The 26,119-nt window shown below is 35.8% G+C and overlaps 1 protein-coding gene and 1 long non-coding RNA gene across 3 annotated transcripts in view; one reads left to right on the top strand and one right to left on the bottom strand.

The window, feature by feature from the left end:
• The window catches only part of ITPR1 (inositol 1,4,5-trisphosphate receptor type 1), a 256,332-nt gene that overhangs the window by 72,237 nt on the left and 157,976 nt on the right, over window positions 1-26,119 (bottom strand). Inside the window, exons 38-40 of one of the 2 annotated variants that reach the window (XM_087708906.1) lie at window positions 22,139-22,171; window positions 6,699-6,746; window positions 1,819-1,951 (exon numbers count right to left, since the gene is read on the bottom strand). In XM_087708906.1, coding sequence (XP_087565032.1) covers window positions 1,819-1,951; window positions 6,699-6,746; window positions 22,139-22,171 — 214 coding nt within the window. The remainder of the gene's footprint in view (window positions 1-1,818; window positions 1,952-6,698; window positions 6,747-22,138; window positions 22,172-26,119) is intronic. The other variant, XM_087708907.1, reaches the window with a different exon arrangement.
• Window positions 10,547-16,974, top strand: LOC106545674 (uncharacterized). The gene is made up of 2 exons (XR_015695881.1): window positions 10,547-11,734; window positions 15,780-16,974. It is a non-coding gene; the product is annotated as an uncharacterized LOC106545674 (long non-coding RNA).

Here is a 26,119-nt window from a genome sequence, read left to right as displayed (position 1 = left end):
TGCTTTGCACTATCATGCTTTGCTCTTTATGGTGTTAGCAAGTGATGGTGCTATTAGAAACATTGTTTCTTTTTTAATATTCTCTCCAAAGTCAAGCTCCTCAAATGTGATAGCATTATAAATAGCAACAATGTTAGAATGGTTTCATAACTATCAGAAAACAATAATAAATTACTAAACCAGGAATAAATTCAACCAGCGTAATTCAAACCATTTGAAAAAAGAAGCCTACAAAACCTTTCTAAGAAGGCTAGTTTAGACGCCAATACAAACCAATTATAAATCACCTAGAGAATTTCTATTATTAGGTGCAAGTATAATCACTGTGGTGACACAAACAATATAATTATTCATTTAATTCGCATTCTCCTTTCAATCCTTTTAGTTAAGACAATAAAAATAAATGTCATTCAGAATTCAGGATTTACAAAGATTTATTATTTGTACCCATGTGGTCTCCCCAAGTTATCACCTCTTGCTTCATTCTTTAAACCAGAGATATCATTGGACAATTTGTATGCAAATATTTAAAATTATAATCTTTTAGCAGTCCCACATTTTCCCTTAGGTCAGATAGTCTGTCATTATGTATAACCCTCCTTCAATGATCACATCTTCAGTGACTGTTTTGAGTTATGATGGATTTGAAGCTTAAGAGCCGTGGTGGTGCAGTGGTTAGAATGTAATCTTGCAAGCAAACTCTGCCCACAGCCAAAAGTTCGATCCTGACCAGCTCAAGGTTGACTCAGCCTACCATCCTTCCGAAGTCAGTAAAATGAGGACCCAGATTGTTGGGGAAAATATGCTGACTCTATAAACCGCTTAGAAAGGGTTGTAAAGCACTATGAAGCAGTATATAAGCCTATGTGCTATTGCTGTTATGAGCAGTCCTCGGAACTGCCTGCCATCATGTAATCATGATTTCATGTAATCATGATTTAGCAACCAGCTCACAATTACAAATGTATTGTACCCGGAGTTGTGTGATTGTGTCATTCACTGCATCTTCCAACACGCAAAGTCAATAGGGAAGGAGACAGGAAGTTGCAAATGGGAATCACATGACATTGCACCTGACAACTGTGCAGGATTTGCTTATCAATGGCAACTAGTAAGGCCACAACTGCTGTCGTAAATGCATGTTAGGCACGAAAGCTACACATGAAGGTTCAATTAAACTGATTTATTGCTAAAGCCTATGCACAAAAATCTTCTCAATTAATGGTCAAAACCTGATGGCATATATATTTACCAGCTGTTTTCGCCACAAAAACAACTCTTTGTGCTGCGTTGATTTGAGGGCAGGACTGGGCCAAAGTCACCCACCCATGCTAAGGGAGGACTACAACTCACAGCCTCTTGGTTTCTAGCCAAGTACATTACCCCCTGTACAAATGGACTACTTGGTTTTTGTTGTTTCTATCTATTTAATAAATAATCTTTAATAAATAAACCCCTGTGAGAATGGGTGTTTTAAAAATGTGATCTATAAATAAACAAATAAACAATAAATAAAACCATTTACTGATTTTAATAAAGAGACAGTACCAAGAAAATTACGAATATCAATAAGTTTCACACTAGTAAAAATGCATGCATAATGAATTGTAAAAAAAGGGGGAGGCTGAATGAACAGACCAATTTCCAATACTTTAATTCAAGAGCCAACTTTCTGAGTGACAGAGAGGTAATAGAGAATGAAAAATATCTGCTGAAACAGCTGCGGAGACTGTCAGCCAGATTAATCTAGCAGTTAAGAGACAGAAGAGCCAACATGGGAGTCTCACAAGTTATCAAGCAGCACTCAAAACAGCCTACCTGCTCCTCCAGGTTTGTTGGGCCCTGCAGGAGATAAAGGTCCATTGCCAAAGCTGGTGAGGCTCTCTCGTCTTCCTCCACTTCTGATGTTCCCGTAGTAACGATTTACCAAAACCTGTCTCAGGGCCTCCCCCTTAATTCAAAGATATTGAAAGACAGAAACACACAATGAATGGAACAAGTGAGCCAAAGTAAACAAAAACAGTAAAACTGGATTTCAGCTGGTCAGAGGCACAACAGAAATAAAACTGGAAAGAAGAGATATGAATGTATAAAAACAACAACAGAAATACAATGTACCTATACCCATTTAGAAATGGTATGTCTAGATCTTCAGATGCATTTATAAATGCTACTAATAAATAGTTTTATACTAAAAAAAAGCATATTCTAATATGAATGAAACATGAAAAAAGCAGTGAAAATTGCATATAGGACACTGCCCTTAAATATTTAGGAAACTAATTATAGTATAGTTCGGTGACACAATTATTGAAAGTATTTGTTATGCAAATTTTCCCTTCTAAGACTTTCAGAAAGGTATTCATTATCATGAAATAAAATATATGTGCATCTATTGCCTTTATTAGTGAAGTAAACTGAATGGGTGTCCTTTATTTTATTTTTAATATAATTTTTTATTTTTGAATAAACAGACAAAACACAACAAACGCCACAAAAGTATCTTCCATTACAAATTGTAAAAAGTGTGTCAATTGGTTACAAAGAGCTTTCGTGCATCCCTTCCATAGTCATCACCTACAATTCATATCAAGTTATATATTTTAAATCAAATATATTTATATCTATATATTACTATCATCATACCTCAATCTTCATATGACTATAAGTTGTTTTTACATCCCTTTATATAAAATATTCCAAAATTTAAAGCAAAACCACATGATGGCATTCTGTTATCTATTTTCAATATCATCCAGCAACATTACATCTTTATAACACTTTCTAAATAAAAATTAATTATGTTTAATAACAAAGTTTATAAACCTTTCTTAATCACTGTTTACAATTTATATCAAATTTCCCTTTTATCATGTCAATACAAATATTACATTATTATCATTATCAATCATTTATTTAATAATATCCATCATCATTTCATTTTTTTGGTCTTATTTTAACTATATTTAATTTACTCTTTTTTAATATTATAAGCTTTCATATATAAGAGTTTCTAAACTTCCTTTCATGATCACCATTTAGAATTTATACCAAATTTCCTCTTATCAAACCAATACATATGTGTACATTATTATCATTATCAATTATTTATCTAACTATATCCATTATCACTTTTTCACATAATGCTCTAATTTTAACTAAATTTGACTAATATTTTGTTATTACTTTTCATATCTCAACCTGTGTCTTTCCAGTAATAGTGCAGTCTGATGTCTTTTGCCATTTGTGGAATTAGTCTTCTTGTTATTTCCTTAATCAAATTTGTCTGGACTTCTCTTTGCAACTTATTGCTTTTTACATATTTTGTAAAATCTCGAGACTCTCCATCAGCTTCTTTAATCAGCTTATCTTTGGTTATCAGTAGTGCTTTTGTCAAAGTTTCTCTCCTTGAATCTATCAATTCTTCTCTTTTTTCTTCTTCTATATCTGGAGTAGAGCTCCTTTCCATCTATTTTCCCTTTCCATGTTCCACTCTTTCCATCTCCAACCACTCAGTTCACTGGGTTTTTATGACTCTAACCTCCACTTTTTCCATTTGCTGGATATCTTCAATTCTTCCATTGAATTTCACTGCATTACAATCCATATTTTCTAATCTCTTCTCAATTCTCTCTGTTGTTTCTAATAATTTTTGAATTTCAAGCATAATCTGTTGTAATGCTATGGTTTCTTTTTGGTGCTCTGCCATTCTTCCAACTAGTAAACACTGCCACTCTAGTTTGAAAACAAGGTTTTGTTTTCCCTTCTCTCCAGATGCCAAGGAAGCGTCCAAAGAGTGTCCTTTATTTTAGAATTTTCTAATTCAGTTATATTAACTTTTAAATCCAGATAATTATAACCTAATATACACACTCTGACTAACAATTTCTTAAATTTCAAAAAGGCGGATCCTGAAATGCAAATATTTCAACAGGAAATGTCACATGATAGGAGATGGATACCACTGCCCCTACCTCCTTCTTTCCTACTTTTATAAGCACAATGATTACCATTAATATTAGAACTGTCTACAAATATAACTAAGCAATTAAAGTTTTTAGTATACATTTGTTGCATTCTGAGAAGAATTTTTCCTTTAATTTTCAGCAGCGGCATATGAGGGCAAACAAGTTTTCTTGTTTTACAGAATACTGCAGAGATGGTTGCCATAAAGAGAAGCCCATCCAAATATCTCAACTTAGAGAAGTGATATTAGAAGGCAGTCCAAGCAGGTAAAGTTAATACTGTAAATCTAATAATAAATATTGTTTCAGGGCTTTTTTTCTGTCTTATTGACTTCTGGGAAAAAAGGAAGAGCTGTTCTCCCCTGTCAGCAATAAACCTGCAGGATAGAATCAGAATCCATTTGTATTTTATCTCATTTTATGTCATATCACCACCATCAGATGAACCACTATTCTTGACACATCCACTCCTGGCACGTTCAGTACTGCTCTAGTGAACAGTTGCTGTGAAAAGTGGAACAGATTAGAATAGTTCAAAGTCCCAATATATCAATTTTGCAAGCGGTGAATATTGGCCACTCTTTTATGAGATAGAAGCACCTTTAACACTGCCTAAATATTCCTAAAGTTTAATTTCATCTAATTTCAAGATAGCATGAAGTAACTTTTTGCAAAAGGTTTTTTTTTAATTTAAGAGTTATACAAAACTCAAATTCATAGAAAATTCTGTATTGAGCAAACCTCTTAAGCATTACTTTGTTGCACAACATATCCTTGGAACTGAATCAGCTGCATCCAAATTTCTTGAGGAGTTAAACACATTACCTATGATATCCCTAAATTTGGTCAAGATGTTCAGTATCTTTAAGAAGTGGAAAATAATAATAAAATAAATAATAGCAGCAGTAAACAGCCTGGAAATAACTTTATTTTTGTATCCACATGAAGTAATTATTTCCATGTGCTTTGAACATTTAAGATATTAAAGTATACACTGCTTAAAAATGCCCTATGTACATAGTTTCTTAAGAGAGCATGGAAATGAATATTAATAATTTTTTGCAAATAAAAATCACTTTTGTATCTTTCATTTTTATGTACATGTCCTGTTTACGGGAACAGATAACAGATCTCTCAGAGTCTGTACTGGTTTTACCATGATTAAAGATAACTATATCAAGGATTACAGGAAGCATTTCCTCAAACATTAAGAAGGTAATATGAATTTTGACTTCAGCAAGAGATCTTATTCACACAATCTGGTGACTCCAATGAGAAAGAAGTGTCACTCAGATTGAATTTGGTTTGCCTGCACTTCACATAATTGCCCTTGAAAAACTTGAACAATATTTGAGTCAGTTTTATCAGGTAGAAAGAATTTTAGCTCAGTTACCTGAGCTGTGTTTGACCAAGGGACAATGCTCTAGTAGGTTTTTCATGAACTATGTTAGTGACATTTAAATATGCCTTATTAAAGCAAACTTTTCAGTATCATGCCTTCAGATATACCGAACTTTCACTCCTATAATTGTGTGTGTGTGTTTAATTAGACAATACTAGTATCAGCTGTAAACAGTATTAATGTAAGAATAGAACATGATTACACATATCAAATCTGAGCTGAACAATAATAATTTCCGGCCTGATAAAAGTTAAATTCAACTAACAATGGTTGCATGCAGTTCGGGTTACATACAACAAAATAAAGAATCTACCTACCTATCAATCTATCTATCTACTGAGATCAATTGTTTCTTTTATATAATTTGAAAACAACAAAATCAAGCAAATTAATTGCACTTCAACCAATAAAATTCTTTCTGCTTCAAAGAAAGCTACAGTATTTGTTACTAGTAGCAACAATAATATCATTACATAGTTTTTAGATATACATTGAAATTAATCTTAATTTTCATCTTCACAGAAAAAAAGAAAGCACTCATGATAATTAGATCTAGGTGTCTGTGTTATTCCCAAAAAAAGTAATTATCCCGGGAAATGCAGTATTTGTAAATGAAAGCTATTACTTTTATATACTTTCTGAAATTAGTGATATGTAAAAGAATTGCACACTTTATACTGCTACAATACATCTTCAGTATGATAAGAGCCATTCAGTTTGTAAAGATATTTTCGTTTCTAATTCTCTGTGCAATAGATATTATTTGATTGATTGATTGATTGATTTATTATCAAACCACACATCCTCCTCACAGAGATTCTGTGCCATGCTCAACTGATAGAAAAAGAAAAGAAATCCTGGTTTACCAAGGTGCTAATCATTCAGAGTTAAATGGAATGTTGCTTTTACCACAGTATTTCTCTCTTAATTCATTCATTGAAATCTAATGTTAATTCGTTCATTGAAATCTAAAGCAACAATGCATCACCAAATACTTCAGCAGCCCACAGATTTTAGGATTGACTTGTTTTTCAATATCATATGAAGCAAATCAGGAATCAACAAATCTTGCACGTAAAAATCAGTAGTAGTAACATATTTAAGATAGGAAGAGAGAATATTATTTAACAACCTATATAACAACTTCCAAATGCTCAATTTATGCTTTAAAAACTGATTAAAGCCTCTTTTGTTTTCATAACATTTTGAGGGAAAAATTCTTTCTTTACATATTATTTTCCTTAATTAAAATAAATACATAAAAACAACTAAACCCTTCTGCAATTCACATCGATCATATTCATCTTTAATCCACTGCTGAAGATACATACCCTTTTTTGATCTTCAAGTTGTCTCTCTGGTAGACTTTGATCAAGCTCCTGGCGAGTATGGAGAAATTTTTTTAAAGATTGGTACTACAGAGATTCTAAATAAATTTAAAATAAACAAGTATTGCCCTTATACAATGATTTATATCACTCAGAGAACTACAGGAGGTTAAATCATGTGATTAAAAAAATGCAGGGGTGGGCAATCTGCAGCCCGCAGATCCCAATTGCCACCACACAACTCAAAAAATGTGGCCACATTTGAGCAGAAATTTTTTTCAGGATAAAAGTGGAAATTGGTATCTTATGCCTCAGGAAATCCAGAGATAGTTTTATCCTTAAAAATATCCTTAAAATTCTCACCAAAAGATCCACTTTCTTTCGTCTTTCATGCCTCTTGGGGACATCACTAGGTCTCTGCGGATCTTGGGAGACCAGCATGGGGGTGGGGGGATTGGTTTAAACTCAAGGATTGCCCACTCCTGATCTACTGAAAGTTTCCATCATTTAACTTTGGTAGTATTAATATTTGCATTCATGGTTTGTTTTCTGCTTTGCATAATAAATACAGAAAACAGTCTGACTTATGTAATATTAGCAAATGCAAAAAAATAACAATATTGGCTGTCACCATGCAAACACATATTTTACACTGAACACACTGAACTTTACATACAATTCACTTTACTTAAAACATTTCCAAACATGGAAAAACATTTATTTTCTGCCTGAAGAGATATCCTCCCTTCATCATAACTTTTTTTCCCCTAGATATGGTAATTTTTGTGTTGTCTTGATTACCTTTTGAAAGATTCTTCGGGTGAATGATTTTTAAAAAAAGACAATGCTAAAATTATGGCTTAATAGTCAGCGCACGAGGCAGTAAAGCTTTGATTTATAGGAATTGGAAGATGATCAGGCTCAGAATTGATACATAAGAGTTTTATTGTTGCAAAGATGTTACATATGTATGGGACATTTGCCTGATACAAAAATATAATTATATAGAAATCATATAAAATAAAGAACCCAGGATATAAGTCATCTTATTTTTTCCTGGTCAATGAATTGTTGATTGTTCTTTTCCTGAACTTCACATTTATTTTGTCCATATAATAATTTTGTTTGGCCTCCTTGTCTATTTTTTATTTCCCCACTGGAACTAGAAACCCCACATGGATTTCCTATTCCTACTCTCTGATCAGGAGGAAATGAAAGAAATTATATTTTTCCATTTCTACATTATGGTCCCCCTGGGTCTTCGACATAAATTAGGGATGATTCCTTTATTTTGAGGTATTCTAGTCTGTCTTCCTCCAATAGGAAAAAAATAAATGTAGGTGGAGATTAATCTCTTACATTTGTCAGTACTCCATCTATTCCAAAACTCTCCTCTGCAACTTTCTCCCTAACCCAAATCCACTTCCCTTTCTTCTAAGAATCAGAATTCCTGGGAGGCACTGAAGACAGAACTTGTGTCCAGTTAGTTGATTTGGCCATTAAGGTGCTGCAAATACTACTGTCAGGTGAGACAATGGGGATATGTGTCTTCTGCTGCTTCCCATGATCTTCCCATATCTGCATAGCCCTTTCTTAATAGTAGTGACAAAAGCTATCGAAGACAGCAGAGCATTTGTAGGAACTCATGACATCATCCAATTGATTTTTGAAGTGGTTCTGGCTGGCTTCCCATGAGAAAATGAGAGAGGTCTGGAATGGAAGGGAGTCAGGAGAAGAGGTGGTAGCTACTAAGGGTAGCTTAAAATGAAGCGATGTGGTGATGTAGTGGTTGGAATGCAGTACTGCAGGGTAACTCTGCTGACTGTCATCAGTTTGCTCTTTAGCAGTCCAGGTTGACTTAGCCTTTCATCCTTCTGAGGTTGGTAAGATGAGGACCCTAATTGTTGGGGGCAATATGCTGACTCTGTAAACCACTTAGAGGGGACTATAAAGCACTGTGAAGTGGTATATAAATCTAAGTGCTATTGCTATTAAAATGTAGACATCAGAATGGAAATATGAAGATGTTATTATAAGCAAATTCAGACTCACATAAAAGATGAGATCAATTGTTCTATTGGTAATAAACTTACCCATGGAAGTATTGTTCTAAAGTGGGCATTAGCCTCCTCTCTTTTACTATGTAACTTTTGTCAATGAGCAGAAGATACGTTGTTAGTTCAAAAGAGAACATAAAAATTCCAAAAACATACCAGAAGAGAACTTCTATCGTAAATGAGGTTGTGATGAAACCTATAGTTTAAAAAAACCCCATGCTGAATAGTAATCAGATGAGCTGTCCCAGGAGCAAAAGAGAAAGATGAAAGGAACTAACTTTACACTCAGATAAGAAGCTTCGCAGGGCAACATGTTTGATAAGAAGAAACATGAGCCTACGAGATCATAAAAAGTCATGACGTAGGAGACAAGAATTTCAAATAGTCAAATATTCCATTGGCAAGATGTCATGGGAAAAGCTGAAAAAGTTTTTGTTTCAACAGAAGGAGCAAATTATTAAAGTAATAAAGGTGAGCTAAAAATAAAACGAAATTCTGGCACAGATTTCCCCATTCCTAAGAAAAAAGATGGAGACAAAAAGAAGTTCCTTGAAGGCAATCTATCCCAGCCCATGCATACGGGTCTTGCTCCCAATGAGTATAGATTGAATCAGGCACAGAAAGAACTTCCTTTCTGTGTCCCTCCTGCCTCATTGTTCCAATGGTTAATAGGCATTTATAAAAACACTGTATAGCAGAGGGTCTAGATTGCAATGTGCAGTATGCTATTTCAAACTTCTCTTCAGTGGCCCTAATGATAAGCAGTGTATGACTGGTTATGATTTTTCAACACTTGTACACCCATTCAATGGTCAACTTATTGTGGAGGTTTCTATCTAACTGCTGGAAAATTGGTCAATTATTGATGTTTTCTGGTCCAACTGGATAGCAACTTGGTTCTGGAGCAAAGAACTTGATCCACAGCAAACAGCATTGCAGTAATGTTTGCATAAAGTGTTTACTTTCCTGGCTGAAGCATTTCCCTCCCGATATGAAAAGCATGCAGGTCTTGGTGCCCAACTTCAAATCCAAAATAGCTATAATTTTCTTCTCTCTAGAAACACAATACTACATCCAGGAACCTAATCCCAATCAAGGCTTAGAGGTAAGATTTATTGCAAACAAGATGTGAGGCAGAACAGCTGTCTACTGCAGAACTCAGAAAGCGAGGCCTATAAATAAGCTGTTTAGCAGCCTTAAGATTTAAGTCTGAAGCCTCTTCCTCCTTTCTGGTCAATATACTCTTGACTGCTCATTTCCCCGGCTTCAGACCAGATCTACCTATTTTGGGTTAGTAGCTTCAACAGTTTTGAAGCAGCCTGAGAATATCTGTTTTCTGATGCATTTACAACTATATACTGTATCTAGAGAATATCAGTTTAGGGAAAGCTCATTTAAGCTATTTTCAATTTTGCTATACGTCTTTTGGGGGAAAGCAGTTAGTTTAATACTGACAGCCAATTTTATTTTTAACTTTCTGAAGGACCACACTTAAACCTGAGACTTGTTGTCTGTCATGTATCTAACATTAAATATAATTTAATGTATGTCTGAATCAGAAACAGAATTTCAAATGGAATTTTAAAGAATATTTCAGGCTTTTGGAAAAATCATTGATAATCTTGAAGTAAAAGTGAATGTGAATATCATTGTATTATTATTTAACACAAATTAGAATCTCTAGAAAACAAAAACAATAAGGGTTTATACATTTGTAGCTTTGGTACATTTCTTTAAAGTGAAAGAATGAAAGATCATGTTCTTGATCTGGTCAAGAGTCTCTCTGGTCAATATTTTAGAAAATATGTGTGTTCAAGGAGGATAAGGGCTCTGCAGAGAGAAAAAAATCAGTATGTTTAGTAGAGTTAATTGTGTTTATAAACTTGCAGTAATATGTGTTCTTGAACTAAATACACTGACATGTCCCCCTGACTACAAAATTAAAAGATGGGGTAAATATATTAGCTGTCTCTATTGCACATAAAGAGGGACGAAGTGGCTCATACGCTGAGCTTGTCAATCAGAAAGGACGGCAATTTGGCGGTTCAAATCTCTAGTGCCGCATAATGGAGTGAACTCCCATTAATTGTCTCAGCTTCTGACAACCTAGCAGTTCGAAAACATTTAAAAATGCAAGTAGAAAAATAGGAAACACCTTTGGTGGGAAGGCGACAGCGTTCTGTGTGCCTTCGGCATTTAGTCATGCTGGCCACATGACCACGGAGGCATCATCAGACAGTGCTGGCTCTTCAGCTTAGAAACTGAGATGATTACCACCCCCTAGAGTCAGGAATAACTAGCACATATGTGCAAGGGGAACTTTTACTTTATTGCACATCGATATTCGATAGCACCTGCTAACTTGCAGTATTTTTTTTCAATACCTACAAAGATCAGAATTGTGCAAGCCATTATATTCTCCATGATCCTCTATAGAAGTAAAAGACTTTATAGGAGAAAAATAAGAAGGGTATTGATGTCTTTAAATGATAATTGTTTTCTAATACTTGAAGGGCTGTCACAAAGAAGAAGGGTTGGCCTATTCTCCAAGACACCAGAGGGCAGGACAAGAAATAATGGGTGAAAGTTTGTTAAAAGACATATCCAATCTAGAAGTAAGGAGATTTTTTCTGACAGGAGAACAAATAATCAACGGAATAGTGTGCTTCCTGTGGTTGTGGGTGCTTCATCATTGGAGATTTTCAAAAACAGACTGGACAATCATTTGACTGGAATGGTATAGGGTATCTGCCCTGAACAGGGGCTGGCCTAGCAGATTTCCAAGGTTTCTTCCAGCCCTATGATTTTATAATTCCTGAGTACACCATGGACAGCCAAAAATCCAAACTGATAAATCATTGAACAAACAACCAAGCTAAAATTATCCTATTCCAGACACATTATGCAAACATCCAGCTTTCTGGAATAAGCTCTAATGCTGGGAAATTGGAAGGAAATAGAAGACAACAAACCAGCAAAAAGGTAATGGATTCAATTATAGTGGCGATGAGTATACATCTTGAAAGAAAGGGTTAGAGATAGATCTCTATGGTCACTAAGAGTTGAAAAGGGACTTTATGGTCAATTAATTCTTTTTTTAAACTCCAAATTCCTAACTGAAAGATTATGATACATTCAGGGTGAAATTTTTGATAAACCAAAATAAATCTGAAGTGGTACTTTTGATAAGTAAATACACAAACACACACTTACATTCACGAAGATTTAAATTTATAATGTTATCACTGCATAATTACTTTGCAATGATTTTACACTTTTAAAATAATGCACATTAATTTTAATTCATTAATTTTAGTGGTCATCCCCATGTTAAATTCAAATACTAAGAGAAAAAAAATATAAGGGTCACTGAATAATATTTAGTTTAAAATTTCAAACATCCCAAAACACAGATCTATCCTCAACCACAGCTATTCTCAAAATCACCAATATTTCTATATTTTACAAATATAGGTGAATAAGTGACACACCTCTATATCGTTTTCCATTTCAGGTGATTTAGGCAGCTATTTAAAAGCAAATATTAAAACAGAAAACTTTACATTTAAATGCATGGCTAAGACACACAAGTGAAGATAAGTAACATTAAACAATAACAACAGTACAGTGCTGATATGACTAATGTACATAAAAAATTAAAACATACAAGGTATAAGTAGTTATATCCCTCTTTTGAATGATACTCTATCAAGAAAATCCTATACCTACAGGTGTACATATGTAAGCACAAAATAGTTTGGAAAAATACTGTATAGATTGAGACAACTTACAAACACGCTCAGTGAATAAATGAATGTGCCCCAAAACCCTCATATTAAAGTAATTTAGAAAGAAAGTTTTTAGATGGGATGAACCACAAATTATCCTTTTTTCAATGGTGAACACCCTCCAGTAATTAAATGAATCTAATTTGAAACAATGCACAGGATTAACAATTAACAGTAACAGAGTTATATTCAGCAGGTTCTGGCAAGTTCTGGAGCAGAAATTTTGAGTAGTTCAGAGAACCGGTAAATACCACCTCTGACTGGCCCTGCCCCCAGGTATTCTCTGCCTCCCGAGCTGATCGGAAGGGAATGGGGATTTTGCAGTAACCTTCCCCTGACATGACCACCAAGCCACATCCACCAAGTCACACCCACAGAATTGGTAGACAAAATTTTTGAACCCCACCACTGATGTGAATGAAAAAATAGTTTTATTCCCAATTAGTTAAATTTTGAAATAATTTCTAACTAAATGTGTGCTATGCTATTCCCCACCACCCCTTAGGCTAAATCATAATTAGTGTTTAAATAAATGGAATTTTATGTCTGTAAACCAGTAGAATCTAGGAAAAGGGAAATATATAAGTAAAATTACCGAATATTAAATGTGATAAACTTGTTTAGACTATCAGTATCACACCTATTATATAATAATCTACATTATTATGTAGATTTTACAAACACACACACAAGAGTCATCAAATAGATAGATTTTAATTATTTAACTTTTAGATTTATGCCCTGTTTTTCCTGTAGGACCTGATGGGAGGCTATTTTACATTCTTTTCCTCCCAGTATCCACCATAATAATAACCATGTCAAATAAAATGGGTGAGAGAGAATGACTAGCCCAAAATCATCCAGTGAAATTTCTCTAGCTGAAAATGAGTTTGAACTACCAAATTCTAGTTCAACATCTTATGGTATAGGTAGTCCTCAACTTACAACAGTTTGCTTTGTGACTATTCAAAGTTACGACGGCACTGAAAAAAGTGACTTAGGACTGCTTTTCACATTTATGATGGTTGCCGCATCCACTGGTTATGTACTCAAATTCAGGCACTTGGCAATTGACATGTATTTATCACGGCTGCAGTGTACTGCAGTCATGTGATCATGTTTTGAAAACTTCTGACAAGCAAATTCAATGGGGAAGCCGGATTTACTGAACAACTGTGTTACTAACTTAACATTGTAATTCACTTAACAAGTGGTTAGAATGCAGTACTGCAGGCTACTTCTGCTGACTGCCAGCTAACTGCAATTTGACAGTTCAAATCTCACCAGACTCAGGGCTGACTCAGCCTTCCATCCTTCTGAGGTCAGTAAAATGAGGACCCAGATTGTTGGGAGCAATATGCTGACTCTATAAACCACTTGGGGCTGTAAAGCAGTGTGAAGTGGTATATAAGTTTAAGTGCTATTGCTATTATAAAATGGGGCAAAACTCCCTTAACTGTCTTGGTTAGCAACAGAAACATTGGGCTCGATTGTGGTTGTAAGTCAAGAACTAATTGCACCACACTAGCTCTCCACATTATTAAATAACATAGTTGCAGCCATTTTTGTAGGTAATGAAGGCCTCGTAAATCATTTCAGAGCAGTGTTTGTCTTACAGTCTCATAGCCATCTCAACAAAACAAGACACCCCTGTGTTGTTATGCAGAAATTTATCATTAGTGTTCAGGGACAAATGCTTTCACATGGTCTTCTAGCTGAACAAGTAATTCACATTAATGTAGTTCCCATAACAGCTGGGAAACAATCCAATGAATGTCTGACAGACTTCTGCTAATTATGTGATATATACTTTCAAGTAGAAGATGACAGACTGTGTTTAAAACATGTTATGGTAGAGAGACAAGACATGCTGGACAAGAATGAGGGGGATCTGAAAGGGGGTTTAAAAATGACAGGCTACAAGAATGATATGGGGAAAAATGCTACACTTGATATACAAATGAAAGCAGCTGATATCTTAGTAATTAAAAAGGGATATATAAATAACACCCCCCCTAAAAAATAAATAAATACCTGTATATCTTTTCTATATTGGATTTGGAAAATACACTGGTTAAAGTTTTGAAGATATTTTTTGAGAAGGGACAAAGAACAAATGAAAATAAATTAAATTTATTTAGGCATTATTTGAAGACTTTAAAGATCAAGATTATTAAAAGCAAAAGGAAGGAATCTAAATTTGATTTATTTGCTCAAAGTTAAAATAGATATGTTTTTAATTCTGGCAACATTCAATGAATTGCCAGAATTAATGAATGAAGCCCCTCCCACCCCATTTTATTACTCCATTATTTGCTGTATATTTTTACATAACATTTCTTCTTTGTTACTTGTTACTAGGTACTCCTGAATTAACCTTAATTTTATCTTAATTAGGTTCATATTACTCTTAACCTTGAAGTCCTTGATGCTCTGTGAGCTGGGTAGTTTTCTTGCAGACATTTTACTACCAAACTAGGTAACATTATCAATACAGTGAAATGTAATGAAAGGGTAATGTGTAATGCAATATCTGCAAGAAAATAGCCAAGCTCAAAGAGCATCAAGGATCCACACTTCAACCCTGAGCTACAAATATTATCTTTCATTAGTACTCTTAACTTTGTATTTCTGAACAAAACTAGATATGCTTAATTGCCTAAATATGATTAGTTCAACCCAGATAGCCTCTCTCACTCCTTCCAGTCAATTAAGATAGGTGTAGAAAACAATTCCCAATGGTTCAGCCATTCTGATTCAGAATGGCTGAATAGCCAGAATGGCCAATGGTTAGAATGCGGTATTGCAGGCTGAATCTGCCCACTGCCAGGAGTTTGATCCTGACCATCTCCAGGTTGATTCAGCTTTCCATCCTTCTAAGTTCGGTAAAATGAAGGCCCAGATTGTTGGGGGCAAACAACCTCGACAGTGGTATAAAGCACCATGAAGAGCTACGGTATATAAGTCTAAGTACTACTGCTACGAGCTAATAAGGAATTCTGGCAATTCAACAACATCTCAAACATGTCATCCATCTCAATTTAGAAGACCATCAATGTATTCATTCTTGAACAAAAGCAACCTGAATGAATTTGGTTGACTCTCTCATCACAATTTCAGATAAAAATAAGTTCTTTTACAAAGGTAGTCGTATTAGTTTAAATTAATACATAAAATTAATGTATGTATGTATGTATGTATGTATGTATGTATGTATGTATGTATGTTTGTTTTCGTAGATTTTCACCGGTGCAGGTATGCTGGTCCAAAACCTAGCCTGAAGATGGCGAGTGAGACCTCACTGAAATGTTGCCAAGACAATCTCAATCTTACACAGGAAAAGACCCGAATACAACAAGACCAGCATGTACGTTGTTCTTTTGTGTTGAAATGACCTAGAAAGCCAAGGAGTCTACGAAATACCATGCAAAAACTGCCCTGCCACATACAATTAGCCAAACTAATAGGAGAATAAATGCACGCATCGCAGAATACAAGAACGCAGTAAGAAAAAAAGAAAAAAAACTTCCTCCCTTTTCCAGCACTTTAAAGCAACAGGACATGAAATTGATTTTGAAGGAACCAAATTAATCTCCAAAACTGAACATTTCAACAAGAGAATAATTATGGAAGCCATTGAAATAGAAAAACACCCCCACAACATGAATAAACGTGATGATACCTCCCTCCTACCAGACATCTGGAAACCAGCCCTAGTCAACAAATGAGGCCCACATCCAAATTAAAATATAAACAATGTATGAATTGATTTGCTAAAATACAGAGTTTTAAATTAGTCATTTCCCTCATTTCCTCTGCAGTTCTATGAAAGAAATGTAAGAATTTCCCGCTATTTAAATACAACTACAAATATCTCCCAATTAATGGAACAACCTTCATCTAGAGATCATGCTAGAACTAAATTTGATATCCTTCCAAAAAACTGCCAACAGTTTATATTATAGAGCTTTTGAGAGATGGTATTGCCCAAGGTGAGTTGACACCTTGTATTGTAATGTTTACTGCTGTTTAATTTAATTTTTTATGTTGAGTTTGCATTGTGGTTTTCAACTTTTTGCAACATTCATACAAAGATTTTCCCTCCTGCAAAAGCAAAGAATGAAATGCTGACCATCAATTTAATAATATAAGTTATTAAGCATACAGCTTGTGAAGCTATGGTACAAGTTTGCTTTAAAATAAGAATTTTCAAATTTTGTGGAACTGGGATCCCTAAAATGATACATGGCTTTGTATGACAAACCCCAGAAATAATACAAATGCTTTCACTGGGGTTAGGTCTATATGCTAGGAAATAAAGCATCACTTTCTTCTAATAAATAATACTAATCTATAATCACTAGTTCTCTAATTTTGCGGTTCCGCAACTGTCCATAGGGCTTTGTGTGGGCAAAATAAAGAGGAAAGACCTGAGTATTTCTGGAGTGCCTGTTGCTTTGCTAGTCCAATTAGTTTTTAAACAAAACTAGAACCTCCAAATTTGCAAAACTTCCTTCAGGGTTTCTCAATTCATGGTTTGAGAACTGCTAAAATATGTGGAAAATGTTTAAAAATTCATCTCTCTAAATCTGCCTCAAAGTATTAGAATATTTCACCTTCAATCTGTGTACCCATGCAGTTTTACTTGGACCTGGCTATACAAATACAAGGTAATCAAAGCCTGATTCATTCTTTTTTAATTTAGGATGACCTTTAGAATAAGAACAGTATATTCAGTGCAATTTGAATAGCACACCTGGAGTTATTCCCATGGTCACTTTGTGGTTCTGGCCAGCTTCCTTAAAGTATTGGTACCCAGCAAGGTTGCAACTTATGTAGGGCTTATCTTATTTTCATCCTGTTACTAATATATGTGTATTGCCTTTCTGCCTCCATATTGTATGGTGGCGTATAATAACTATACAGTTAAAGCAACTAAAATCAGGGGTGTCAAACTCAAGGCCAGCGGGCCAAATCCAAATGGTTAAATCTGCCCCCGGGGCCAGCCTAGAAATAGCAAATGACCGGTCCACGGTGCCCCATTTTTTGCCTGGACGACATACAGCAGCAGTTTGCAGGCCAAAACCGGGCGCAGAGGGAGGGAGGGAAACGTGTCGCCCTCAAACCCCATTTGGGCTAGCAAAGTGCTGCAGGAGGCTGTTCAGACAGGAAATGGAGTGTGGGGGCCATGTGCGGCCTCCAGCACCCCATTTTGGCCATCAGGGTACTGCAGGAAGCCTCCGTCCCATCTCTCCACCCGCACCCCCGGGGCAGCCTGTGGAGAACTACATTGCATCCCTCTAAAGAATCTAGTTTGACAACCCTGAAGTAAAACGTTTAAAAGGTCAAGTTAAAAGAGATGAATTACATCTTTTCTTACAAATCATTAGAGATGCAGCCCCTAAAGTAGGCAGGCCTTAAACAATTTACATCTAAAACTGGCTGCTTCATTTGAGGGTGGAAAAAAAACTGGGCAATCACTGCGTGTCTTTCAGCATTGGTGAATACTACTGTGAACTGCTTTGCAAACTTTGTTTTTTTTTTAAAAAAAAAAATTAAATATGCATGTTAAGACTCGGTGTGCCTGCCGGAAATGGAGAAAAATATACAACGAAACTCTTCGTCTCGATCTGAGGTGCATTTCTTTTTCTTTTCTACTCATTCGGGGAGCAAGGAATAAGGAAACTTCCCTACGTGAAAGAACTGCAGTCAAAATCACCAGCAAAAATGTCCCTTTATACCTTCTCCTTAGTGAGAGTTTTCTTGGTTACCATAATTTATTCTGGCAGGACTGTCTTCTACAGGATAGAACAGTTTACAGGCAAACTTTATTTGTCTGCAGAGGAGGATAACATCTATGCTGCAATCCACTATTTTCAGGTGTAGGAAGTTATCACCCAGCCCTCTCCCAGAAAAATGAAATATCCTAGGAAATATTGAAATATTTCTCTGGATGTGAAAAGGAAGAAACATGTTTTATAAAGAGAGAATAGCTCCCTGTAGCTTCCTGCCTCCACCCACTTTGTCAATGGGACATTAAGGTGGCCAAGCCAGTCCCTTTACATAATAAAGAGTTCTCCCCTTCCACTCCAGGGCGATGGGATTAAGGCATGATAATATGGGCCCTTTACCCAACTCACCACATGACATCTGAGAACTCAACCAAACCTGGATTCAAAACACAGCCTAGAGAGTTGACCTGCATGGGCCCATGGGACAACCAATCAGAATACAAGCTCAAGATCAAAGGCCAGAGAGGGCATAAAACCAGGGACTCAGCTTCTCTTCCTCCCTTCTCTTCTCCATCAACATTGAAGCATGTGATCACCTTTTCTGTTCAGGATTCAAGCCATGTGGTCCTGTCCACCATTAAAACCATCTTTCCAAGCAGCCTCCATGTTTACAGTGTCTTTTGCCCCATTTGGAACCGAACCCAGAAGGACATTTCTTCCAACACAAGAAAAATCAATCTGGGTATATTTTACCCTAAAATATTTCTCTTAAAAAAATTCCTCCTGCTTCCTAAGATTTTTACTCAGTACAATCTTTTTACTTCATACAAACATGGATGCAGGGGGGGGGGAGTGTGTGTGTGTGTCTGTGTGTGTCTGTGTGTGTGTCTGTGTGTGTGTTCGTTCCCTCTGATAAGCAGGTTTTTGCATATGCACTAAAGGGATATCAAAGCTTTGGGTCCAGCTCTTTCTATGTTTCTTTAGCTTGTACTAGCCTTTTTATTTATTTATTAAAAAAAAAATTAACATCCACTCAGACGCAGTATCTGCCAGTGCAGTCTGGGATACTGACAGCCACAGTCTGGACTGAACAGTAAACAGCTCCACCACATTCTATTGGCAATTACTGCTGAAGGTCACACATCAGCAGAGAGACTAAATTCCAGGAAGGAAAAAAAAAAGCTGCCTCTTATGTAACTGCTGCCTGAACGCTGGCAGATGTCCAACACAGCAATTCACTGCAATGTAGGAGGAAAGGAGGGAGGGAGGGAAAGCAAAGTAGGACATCTCTCTGTTTCTTCAGCATCATTAGGGTGCCCCCTTCTGGCTAAGTTTAAGTGTTACAGTGAACTAGTGTGTGGTGAATGCCATTTTTATAAACAAGGTCTTTCTAAATAAATGAATAAAAAGAGGCTACCTGGGATAAGCACGAGGAGGGCAATGATGACTCTATCATAGTTGTACTCTTGATGTGATGGGCATGACACTGCAGCTATGCAATCTAGTTCAAGACCACAACAATATTGAACATAAGTAGTTTTTTTTAAAAAAAATAAATCCATATATAGATTAAAAGGCCGGTTATGAAGAAGAGAAAGGTTTGGCTAATACGTTTTCTTTTTCTCTTTCTGAAAGAGTCATAAATTTCTTGTTTGAAGAACATGTAATTTCCAAACATCCTTTACTAAGTAAGTTGGTGTGAGAGACTGGGAGAAATAGTATCTTATTTAATACTTTTTTTTGGTATTTAAGAATTCTTGAAACATTCAGATGAATAAACTTCAGCTATTTTTTCAGGAGCTGTGTTTGAAAAGTATTGTATTTATATATCTTGACCAGTTCTAAGAATGAAATTAAATATTTCTGCCCTGATTTTTTTCTTAGAGTGTTACTGTATTTTAGGGTTTTTTATATTTTTCGGTCACACACCAGTTTGGTTTAATGATAAATTTATCCAGAGCATTTCAGTATGCACTTTACTTTTAAAGTTCCATTTTTAACAAAATGGTTACAAATAGCCGACTTTATCTCTAATTCCTCTTGAAGAAACACAACTTTTGCAGAAACATGCATCACAATCACAAGCGTGTTTTTCCTCTGGAAGAACTGTAATTTTCTTATTCTTCTCCTCAATAGTAGAAACTGACTGGACATAGAATATGAGTTTAAAAAAGGCATTTCTTTCTTTGTGCCATGTGTTTGTAAATTGGCTGGTGGAAAAAGAAAACACCACGCTTCCTCAGAAAAGTTTCAGGGAATGCAAAGTCCTGCCAGAAGACACTTTTAATAAACAGATAGTGTTCATTCCCCTATATTTATAAACACACCTGCTGCTAGCGTGAAATCCTTCCACTGAAATCAGCCAACAGAGTTTTCACTGCTAATCGAGGGCTAAATTCTAAACTGGGCTTGATCTCAATCCTGATTTAATGCGAAGCCAGTCAGAATGTGTGAAAGCATTTCATTTGACAGAAAATCTAAGTAAAAACAAGCAGCCTAAGTTCCATATATATGTTCACAGGTTTGGAATATAGCAGTGAAAGGGCTAACTTTTTCTGGAGTGAGTGCCCAAAGTGTGCATGTGTGTGTGTGTGTGAGTGTGTGTGGGTGCACCCAAACCTCCCAAATGCAATGTGAGCACACCCACCCACCCTTGCGCAATCATACGTCCCCCTGCATGCGCCCTGCTTCCCATGCATGCATGTGCCCCCCTTGCACACATCCCGCTCCCCACGCATGCATAGCAGAGACCAATGACCAGCTAGCTAAGTAGGACACAGACATGCAAGGTGAAGCTGAAATAGTGTGATGCGTGCCCACAGAGAGGGTGCTGTGTGCCACCTGTGTCATGTGTGCCATATGTTCCCCATCACGGGAATAGTGTGTGCTTCTCAACACCCTAAAGCTAAATGGGTTTGGTTTAAAATTACTCTGGAGACAATAAAACAACTTTAAAAGAGAATTCGTTTTAGGTGACAAAATTGAGTTAAATAAAACAAAGTATTGGAGTACTTGACCAACTACGTCATCTAATTTATGCTCTTTCGCACAATATTTGTAATACAAAAAACCCCAAAATCTCTGATACTAATATATTCATGGAGCAGCATCTGATCATATGTTAATGATGGTTGTGAGTGGAATTTTGACAGTAGAAAATCTAGCAGAGCAAAGACAAAGCTAACTTGAGCTGATCAATGGGCCATATATGGAGAGCATGAAAACCACTTGCTTCTACTTCTCTGTATACTCCCTAGTGTCAGATAGTCTGACTATAAAGAAAGTATACATTTTCCCATGTATTTCTTAGGATCATATGTTCAGTTAGAAGAAACAACTATAGATTATAGCAGACTTCTGGTTGTTGATTTATAGAAATTAAACTGCCGTAAAAAAAAATTAACCAGGAAAGCTACACAAAATAGCTATTTAATTCTAGGTACTATCTCTCCCCCCCCCCCATTATACAGAGTGGTAAATTCAAGATTCAAGATTTGATTGCCTCATCTTTGCACATTAACAATTCTAAGTTCAAAAAATTCTTATAAAACAGAATGTGAAATGTTTAAACGTCTTCATTTATACTGCATTGGAGAGTTATCTATTCAGTGTTCTACCATTTGAAGGAACACAACATGACTGAATCCAAAAATATTTTCAGACAATACTCTTGGAGGAAAACAAAATACACAATTAAAATAAAATAGTTCATGGCATGACAAGTTACACTCCACTACATCACTAGCACAAACGTGAGAACCACAATACATAAACACTGACAATACAGCACGACATACTACATGTCTACTGACTTCAGGAGACCACCAAGGAAGACTAAAGAAACAATAAAGTAAGAAATTCAAAACCTCAGCATTATCCAATTCACCAAGTGCAATCAGCTAAAAAGAAGAACAAGAGGGAGACAAAAAGAAATTGAAAATAAATATTAATGAAAGAGAAATGGCAAATAATCAATCATTATAGACACTGAGAACCATAATTTCCACTCTTTCCACCCAGTTCTTTTGTAAGATTGTTGATTAAAAAAAAAACCCAACATCCCTCATCTTCTCTCTTGAATACAACATTAAATACAAATATATTTGACATACTAGCCTATGTTAGCACAACATATGATCCTTTATCAGATACGGATAAACCTAACTAAGTGTCTTTTAAAATATGGCTGTATGCCCCTATTTTACACCAATATTATTAAACATTATTATTCCTTATTATTTCATATAACTTTTTTTAAAGCATGTAAACTTTTCAGTGTGACAATTACCTGATTATAATATACTATTTTAGTAGAGTTAATCTACAAACTATGAAGTGACTACAGGTTACAGATAATCCTCAAGATGTAACAATAGTGAGTGAAAAAGTGACTATTTTTCACACTTATGCCTCTTGAAACATTCCCATGATCATGTGATCAAAATCCAAATGCTTGGTGATTGGTCCATACTCTTGACTGCGGCTGCGTCCCAAGGTCATATGATCACCTTTTTCAAAGTCAATGGGAAGCCAGATTCACTTAACAAGCAGATTACTAACTTATCAACTGCAGTGACCACCGTGGCAGGAAAGGTAGTAAAATGGGGCAAAACTCACTTAATAAATGTCTCACTTAACAAAAGAAATTTTGGACTCAATTGTGGCTGAAGTCAAGGACTACCTGTATTAGGTGGATGCTTTCAGCATCCACTATGTCTAATAATATTAAAACCCGGTGTCTTGGGATTGGATATTGTGTGGCCACTATGGTCCATTTCTATGTTCCATGAAAAAGATCTAATATTCTATCCCAAGACATCTAGTTTTAATATTATTAGACTGAGTAGATGTTGGAAACATACTTATAATAACCCATAGCCACTTGGTAGTTTGTAAACTTTGTGTTAAAAATTAATATATCAATTCATTCTTCTGAGAGTCCCAGGGCATATTTCTTCCTTACTTCACACAGATTGCTCATTGGCTTGATTCAGTACAATGCAACTCCTGAAACTTCTATGTACAACAAACATAACAATTTAATTTCATCTGTATATTCAGAATAAAACTGCAGCTCAGGTTGCCAGGTACCTGGGGAAAGGTTCTTTTTTCTTGATATAAAAACAAATCAGTCAGCAAAATTCACATTCAACAAACTTGTTTTAAAGGGTACAATGATCAGTTTACTTGGGCAAATTTGATTGTACCTTAGCTCAAGCAGAAATAAAGCAAGTACCATTTATAAAGTCTTTATCGTAGAATATACTTAAATGCAGCATCATAAAGTTGGTGCTTTTTGCCGTGTAACTTTTAACACGAAAAAGAGACTTAAGCTGAGCTTCTTAGTCTTAGACTATCATTTTTTCATGGTTAAGAAATATATTAAAAGCTGTTCCTATACTGACACTGTATTTTTAAAAAAAGAAAACACACACAGACACACAGACACAGACACACACACGCACACAACAAAATCATAAAACTGGAGAGAACCATTTAACCATTTTTTTCTGAAATGATTGCAAAATATTATATGTCCATAAGGTAGTCCTCGACTTATGACCATAATTGAGCCCCAAATTTATATTGCTAAGCAAGACATTAGTTACGTGAGTTGAACAACACTTCTTGCCACAGTTGTTAAGTGAATCGTTGGGGCTGTTAAAGTGCTAACATGATTGTTATGTGAATTTGGCTTTTCTATTGATTTTGCTTGTCAGAAAGTACATTCACTTGATCCCAGGACATTGCAACCATCATAAATATGAACCAGTTGCCAAGCATCTAAATTGTGATCACATGACCATCAGGATGCTACAATGGTCATAAGTGTGAAAAACAGTCGTAAGTCACTTTTTCAGTGCTGTTGCAACTTTGAATGTCCACTAAATGAACTGTCATAAGTCAAGGACTACCCGTACAGTAAATACGTGTGGTAAATAGCTAATAAGTAAACCAGTATTACTTACATTTTAAATGTTGTTCGAAGGCTTTAGCTCAAAGTGTTTTTGATAGAGCACTAATACAAATAAGTTTTTCTTCATTGCTACTTATCATGCTACATTACAAACAGATGTTTCCAAGCTTCCTTCTAATCTACAATAAGTAATTCCTTTAACTAATTTTTCCAATATATTAGATCTAAATTTAAAATAATCAATAGAACCATGATTGTCTTTAATATATATTATACATTTAATTTGTATTCGTACAACCTATAATATAGTTGCTATGGAGGTTCTTTAAGCTATAAGTTATAATGTTTAGAATCTGTTCTATTCCGACTTTTTCACCACCGGGGGGAAAAAATAGAATAACAATTCATACAAATAGCTAAGTGAAATAAATATTTTTCAGGGGGGAAAAGAGTAATTATTATTTCTAAATAAATTCAAAAACGGCACACAATATAGTAGATTTACACTTTGATAAAGCAGAATCAGGTTGAAAAATAGCTAAATCGTTAGCTGCACAATTGGTGTGCATTCTTTTCTTCCTGCAATGAATGAAATAGATTGCTACCAATGTGAGATGCCATATTAGTTTTCATATAAACCTTGGTAGCATTGTCTTTTCCATTTTGACACCCCCCCAATCCCCATCTCCTATGAACATTTCTGCTTATTAACTGCTTTTCTAGAGGTTTTCCATACTAATTGCATGGGGCTTCAAATTGTTCCTTATAACCTTGGAGTTTCAAGGTATCAGGAAGTATCAGGAGTTCTAGGGAAGCATCCGTGTTAACACACAATCAAAACTAATTTTCAGTTGTGATAGCCTGAAGGGAAAGGGCCACCTAAAGTGGTGGGATACGACCTGGTACGGGCGTACTGGTGCCTCCTGGGAGCATCAAGTACTGTTCTGGTATGGTTCTCCAGAGGGGCCACCTGCCCTCCCTCCCTCCTTACCTGTATTTGAGCCAATTGGGGCTTACAAGCACGGCCATGGAGTGTACGGCACCTGTGCGATGCTCCTCCAAGCAGCTGGAGCATCGCGGAGTATCGCAGGCAGTAAGTACACATGCGCACGCTGCATGCATGCTGCACACGTGTATGGTGGACACCCGGCCCTGTTGCACCGTACTGGCTGCAATGGGATATGGAACCCACCACTGTCCATCTGCATAAGTGACTGCCTTCATTTGAGCATGGCTAAGACTCAGAAAGGGTGCAGCTTTGAATAAGTTCTTTCATTGAGCCATCTCTATTGTATGTTCTCTTCAAACTTAAATCGACATTTATGGTCACCAGTCACAGTTACAACCCGGGGAGTAGACAAATATAAAAGAAAACTGTCCCTTCCTAACTGATCTTGTGATTCTCTTCTGTTGGAAACTTTAAAGAAATGCATTTTAAATATTGGGCATTGGCTCAATCTTAGGCAGCTGATTAAATCAGACATGTTCCAGACAACTGTGTGAAATGTATAAATGCCCTTCTCTGTACAACTAAAAGCAGCTCATGCTAGAGGAGCCTCCTAATATACACACAGCTGCTCTGGGTTGTTTCTGAGATCCTAAAGTGCACTTAGAGCTCAATTAGCAATGTAACCTATTGATCTGCCTTTTGTTTTTCACTACCTAAGGGCCTTAGAACAGATTTACAGATTTTCATAGCAATCCCCCTTTACTGTGTCTATGGAGATTCTCTCAATCCAGGTCAGGGTTACCCCAAAGGTGGGGAGGGGGTTGCCTCTTGAAAAAGCACCTTTGGGTTCCCTTTAGAGTGTTTGGGATTATCAGATGTATTCAGAGAGATATATATTTTTTTGCAAAAAAATACCCTGTTTTAATACTTTCTGCAAAGATGGCTTAAGCCCTTTCCATCTTAACAGATCAATAATTAAGA

Source organism: Thamnophis sirtalis, unplaced genomic scaffold (genome assembly GCF_051295495.1).
Source record: "Thamnophis sirtalis isolate CommonGarterSnake01/CBP01778 unplaced genomic scaffold, rThaSir2_p1.2 scaffold_3, whole genome shotgun sequence".
Taxonomy (NCBI): Eukaryota; Metazoa; Chordata; class Lepidosauria; order Squamata; family Natricidae; genus Thamnophis; species Thamnophis sirtalis.
The sequence above is the reverse complement of the archived record's forward strand: the minus strand, read 5'-3'. Positions and strand labels throughout refer to the sequence as shown.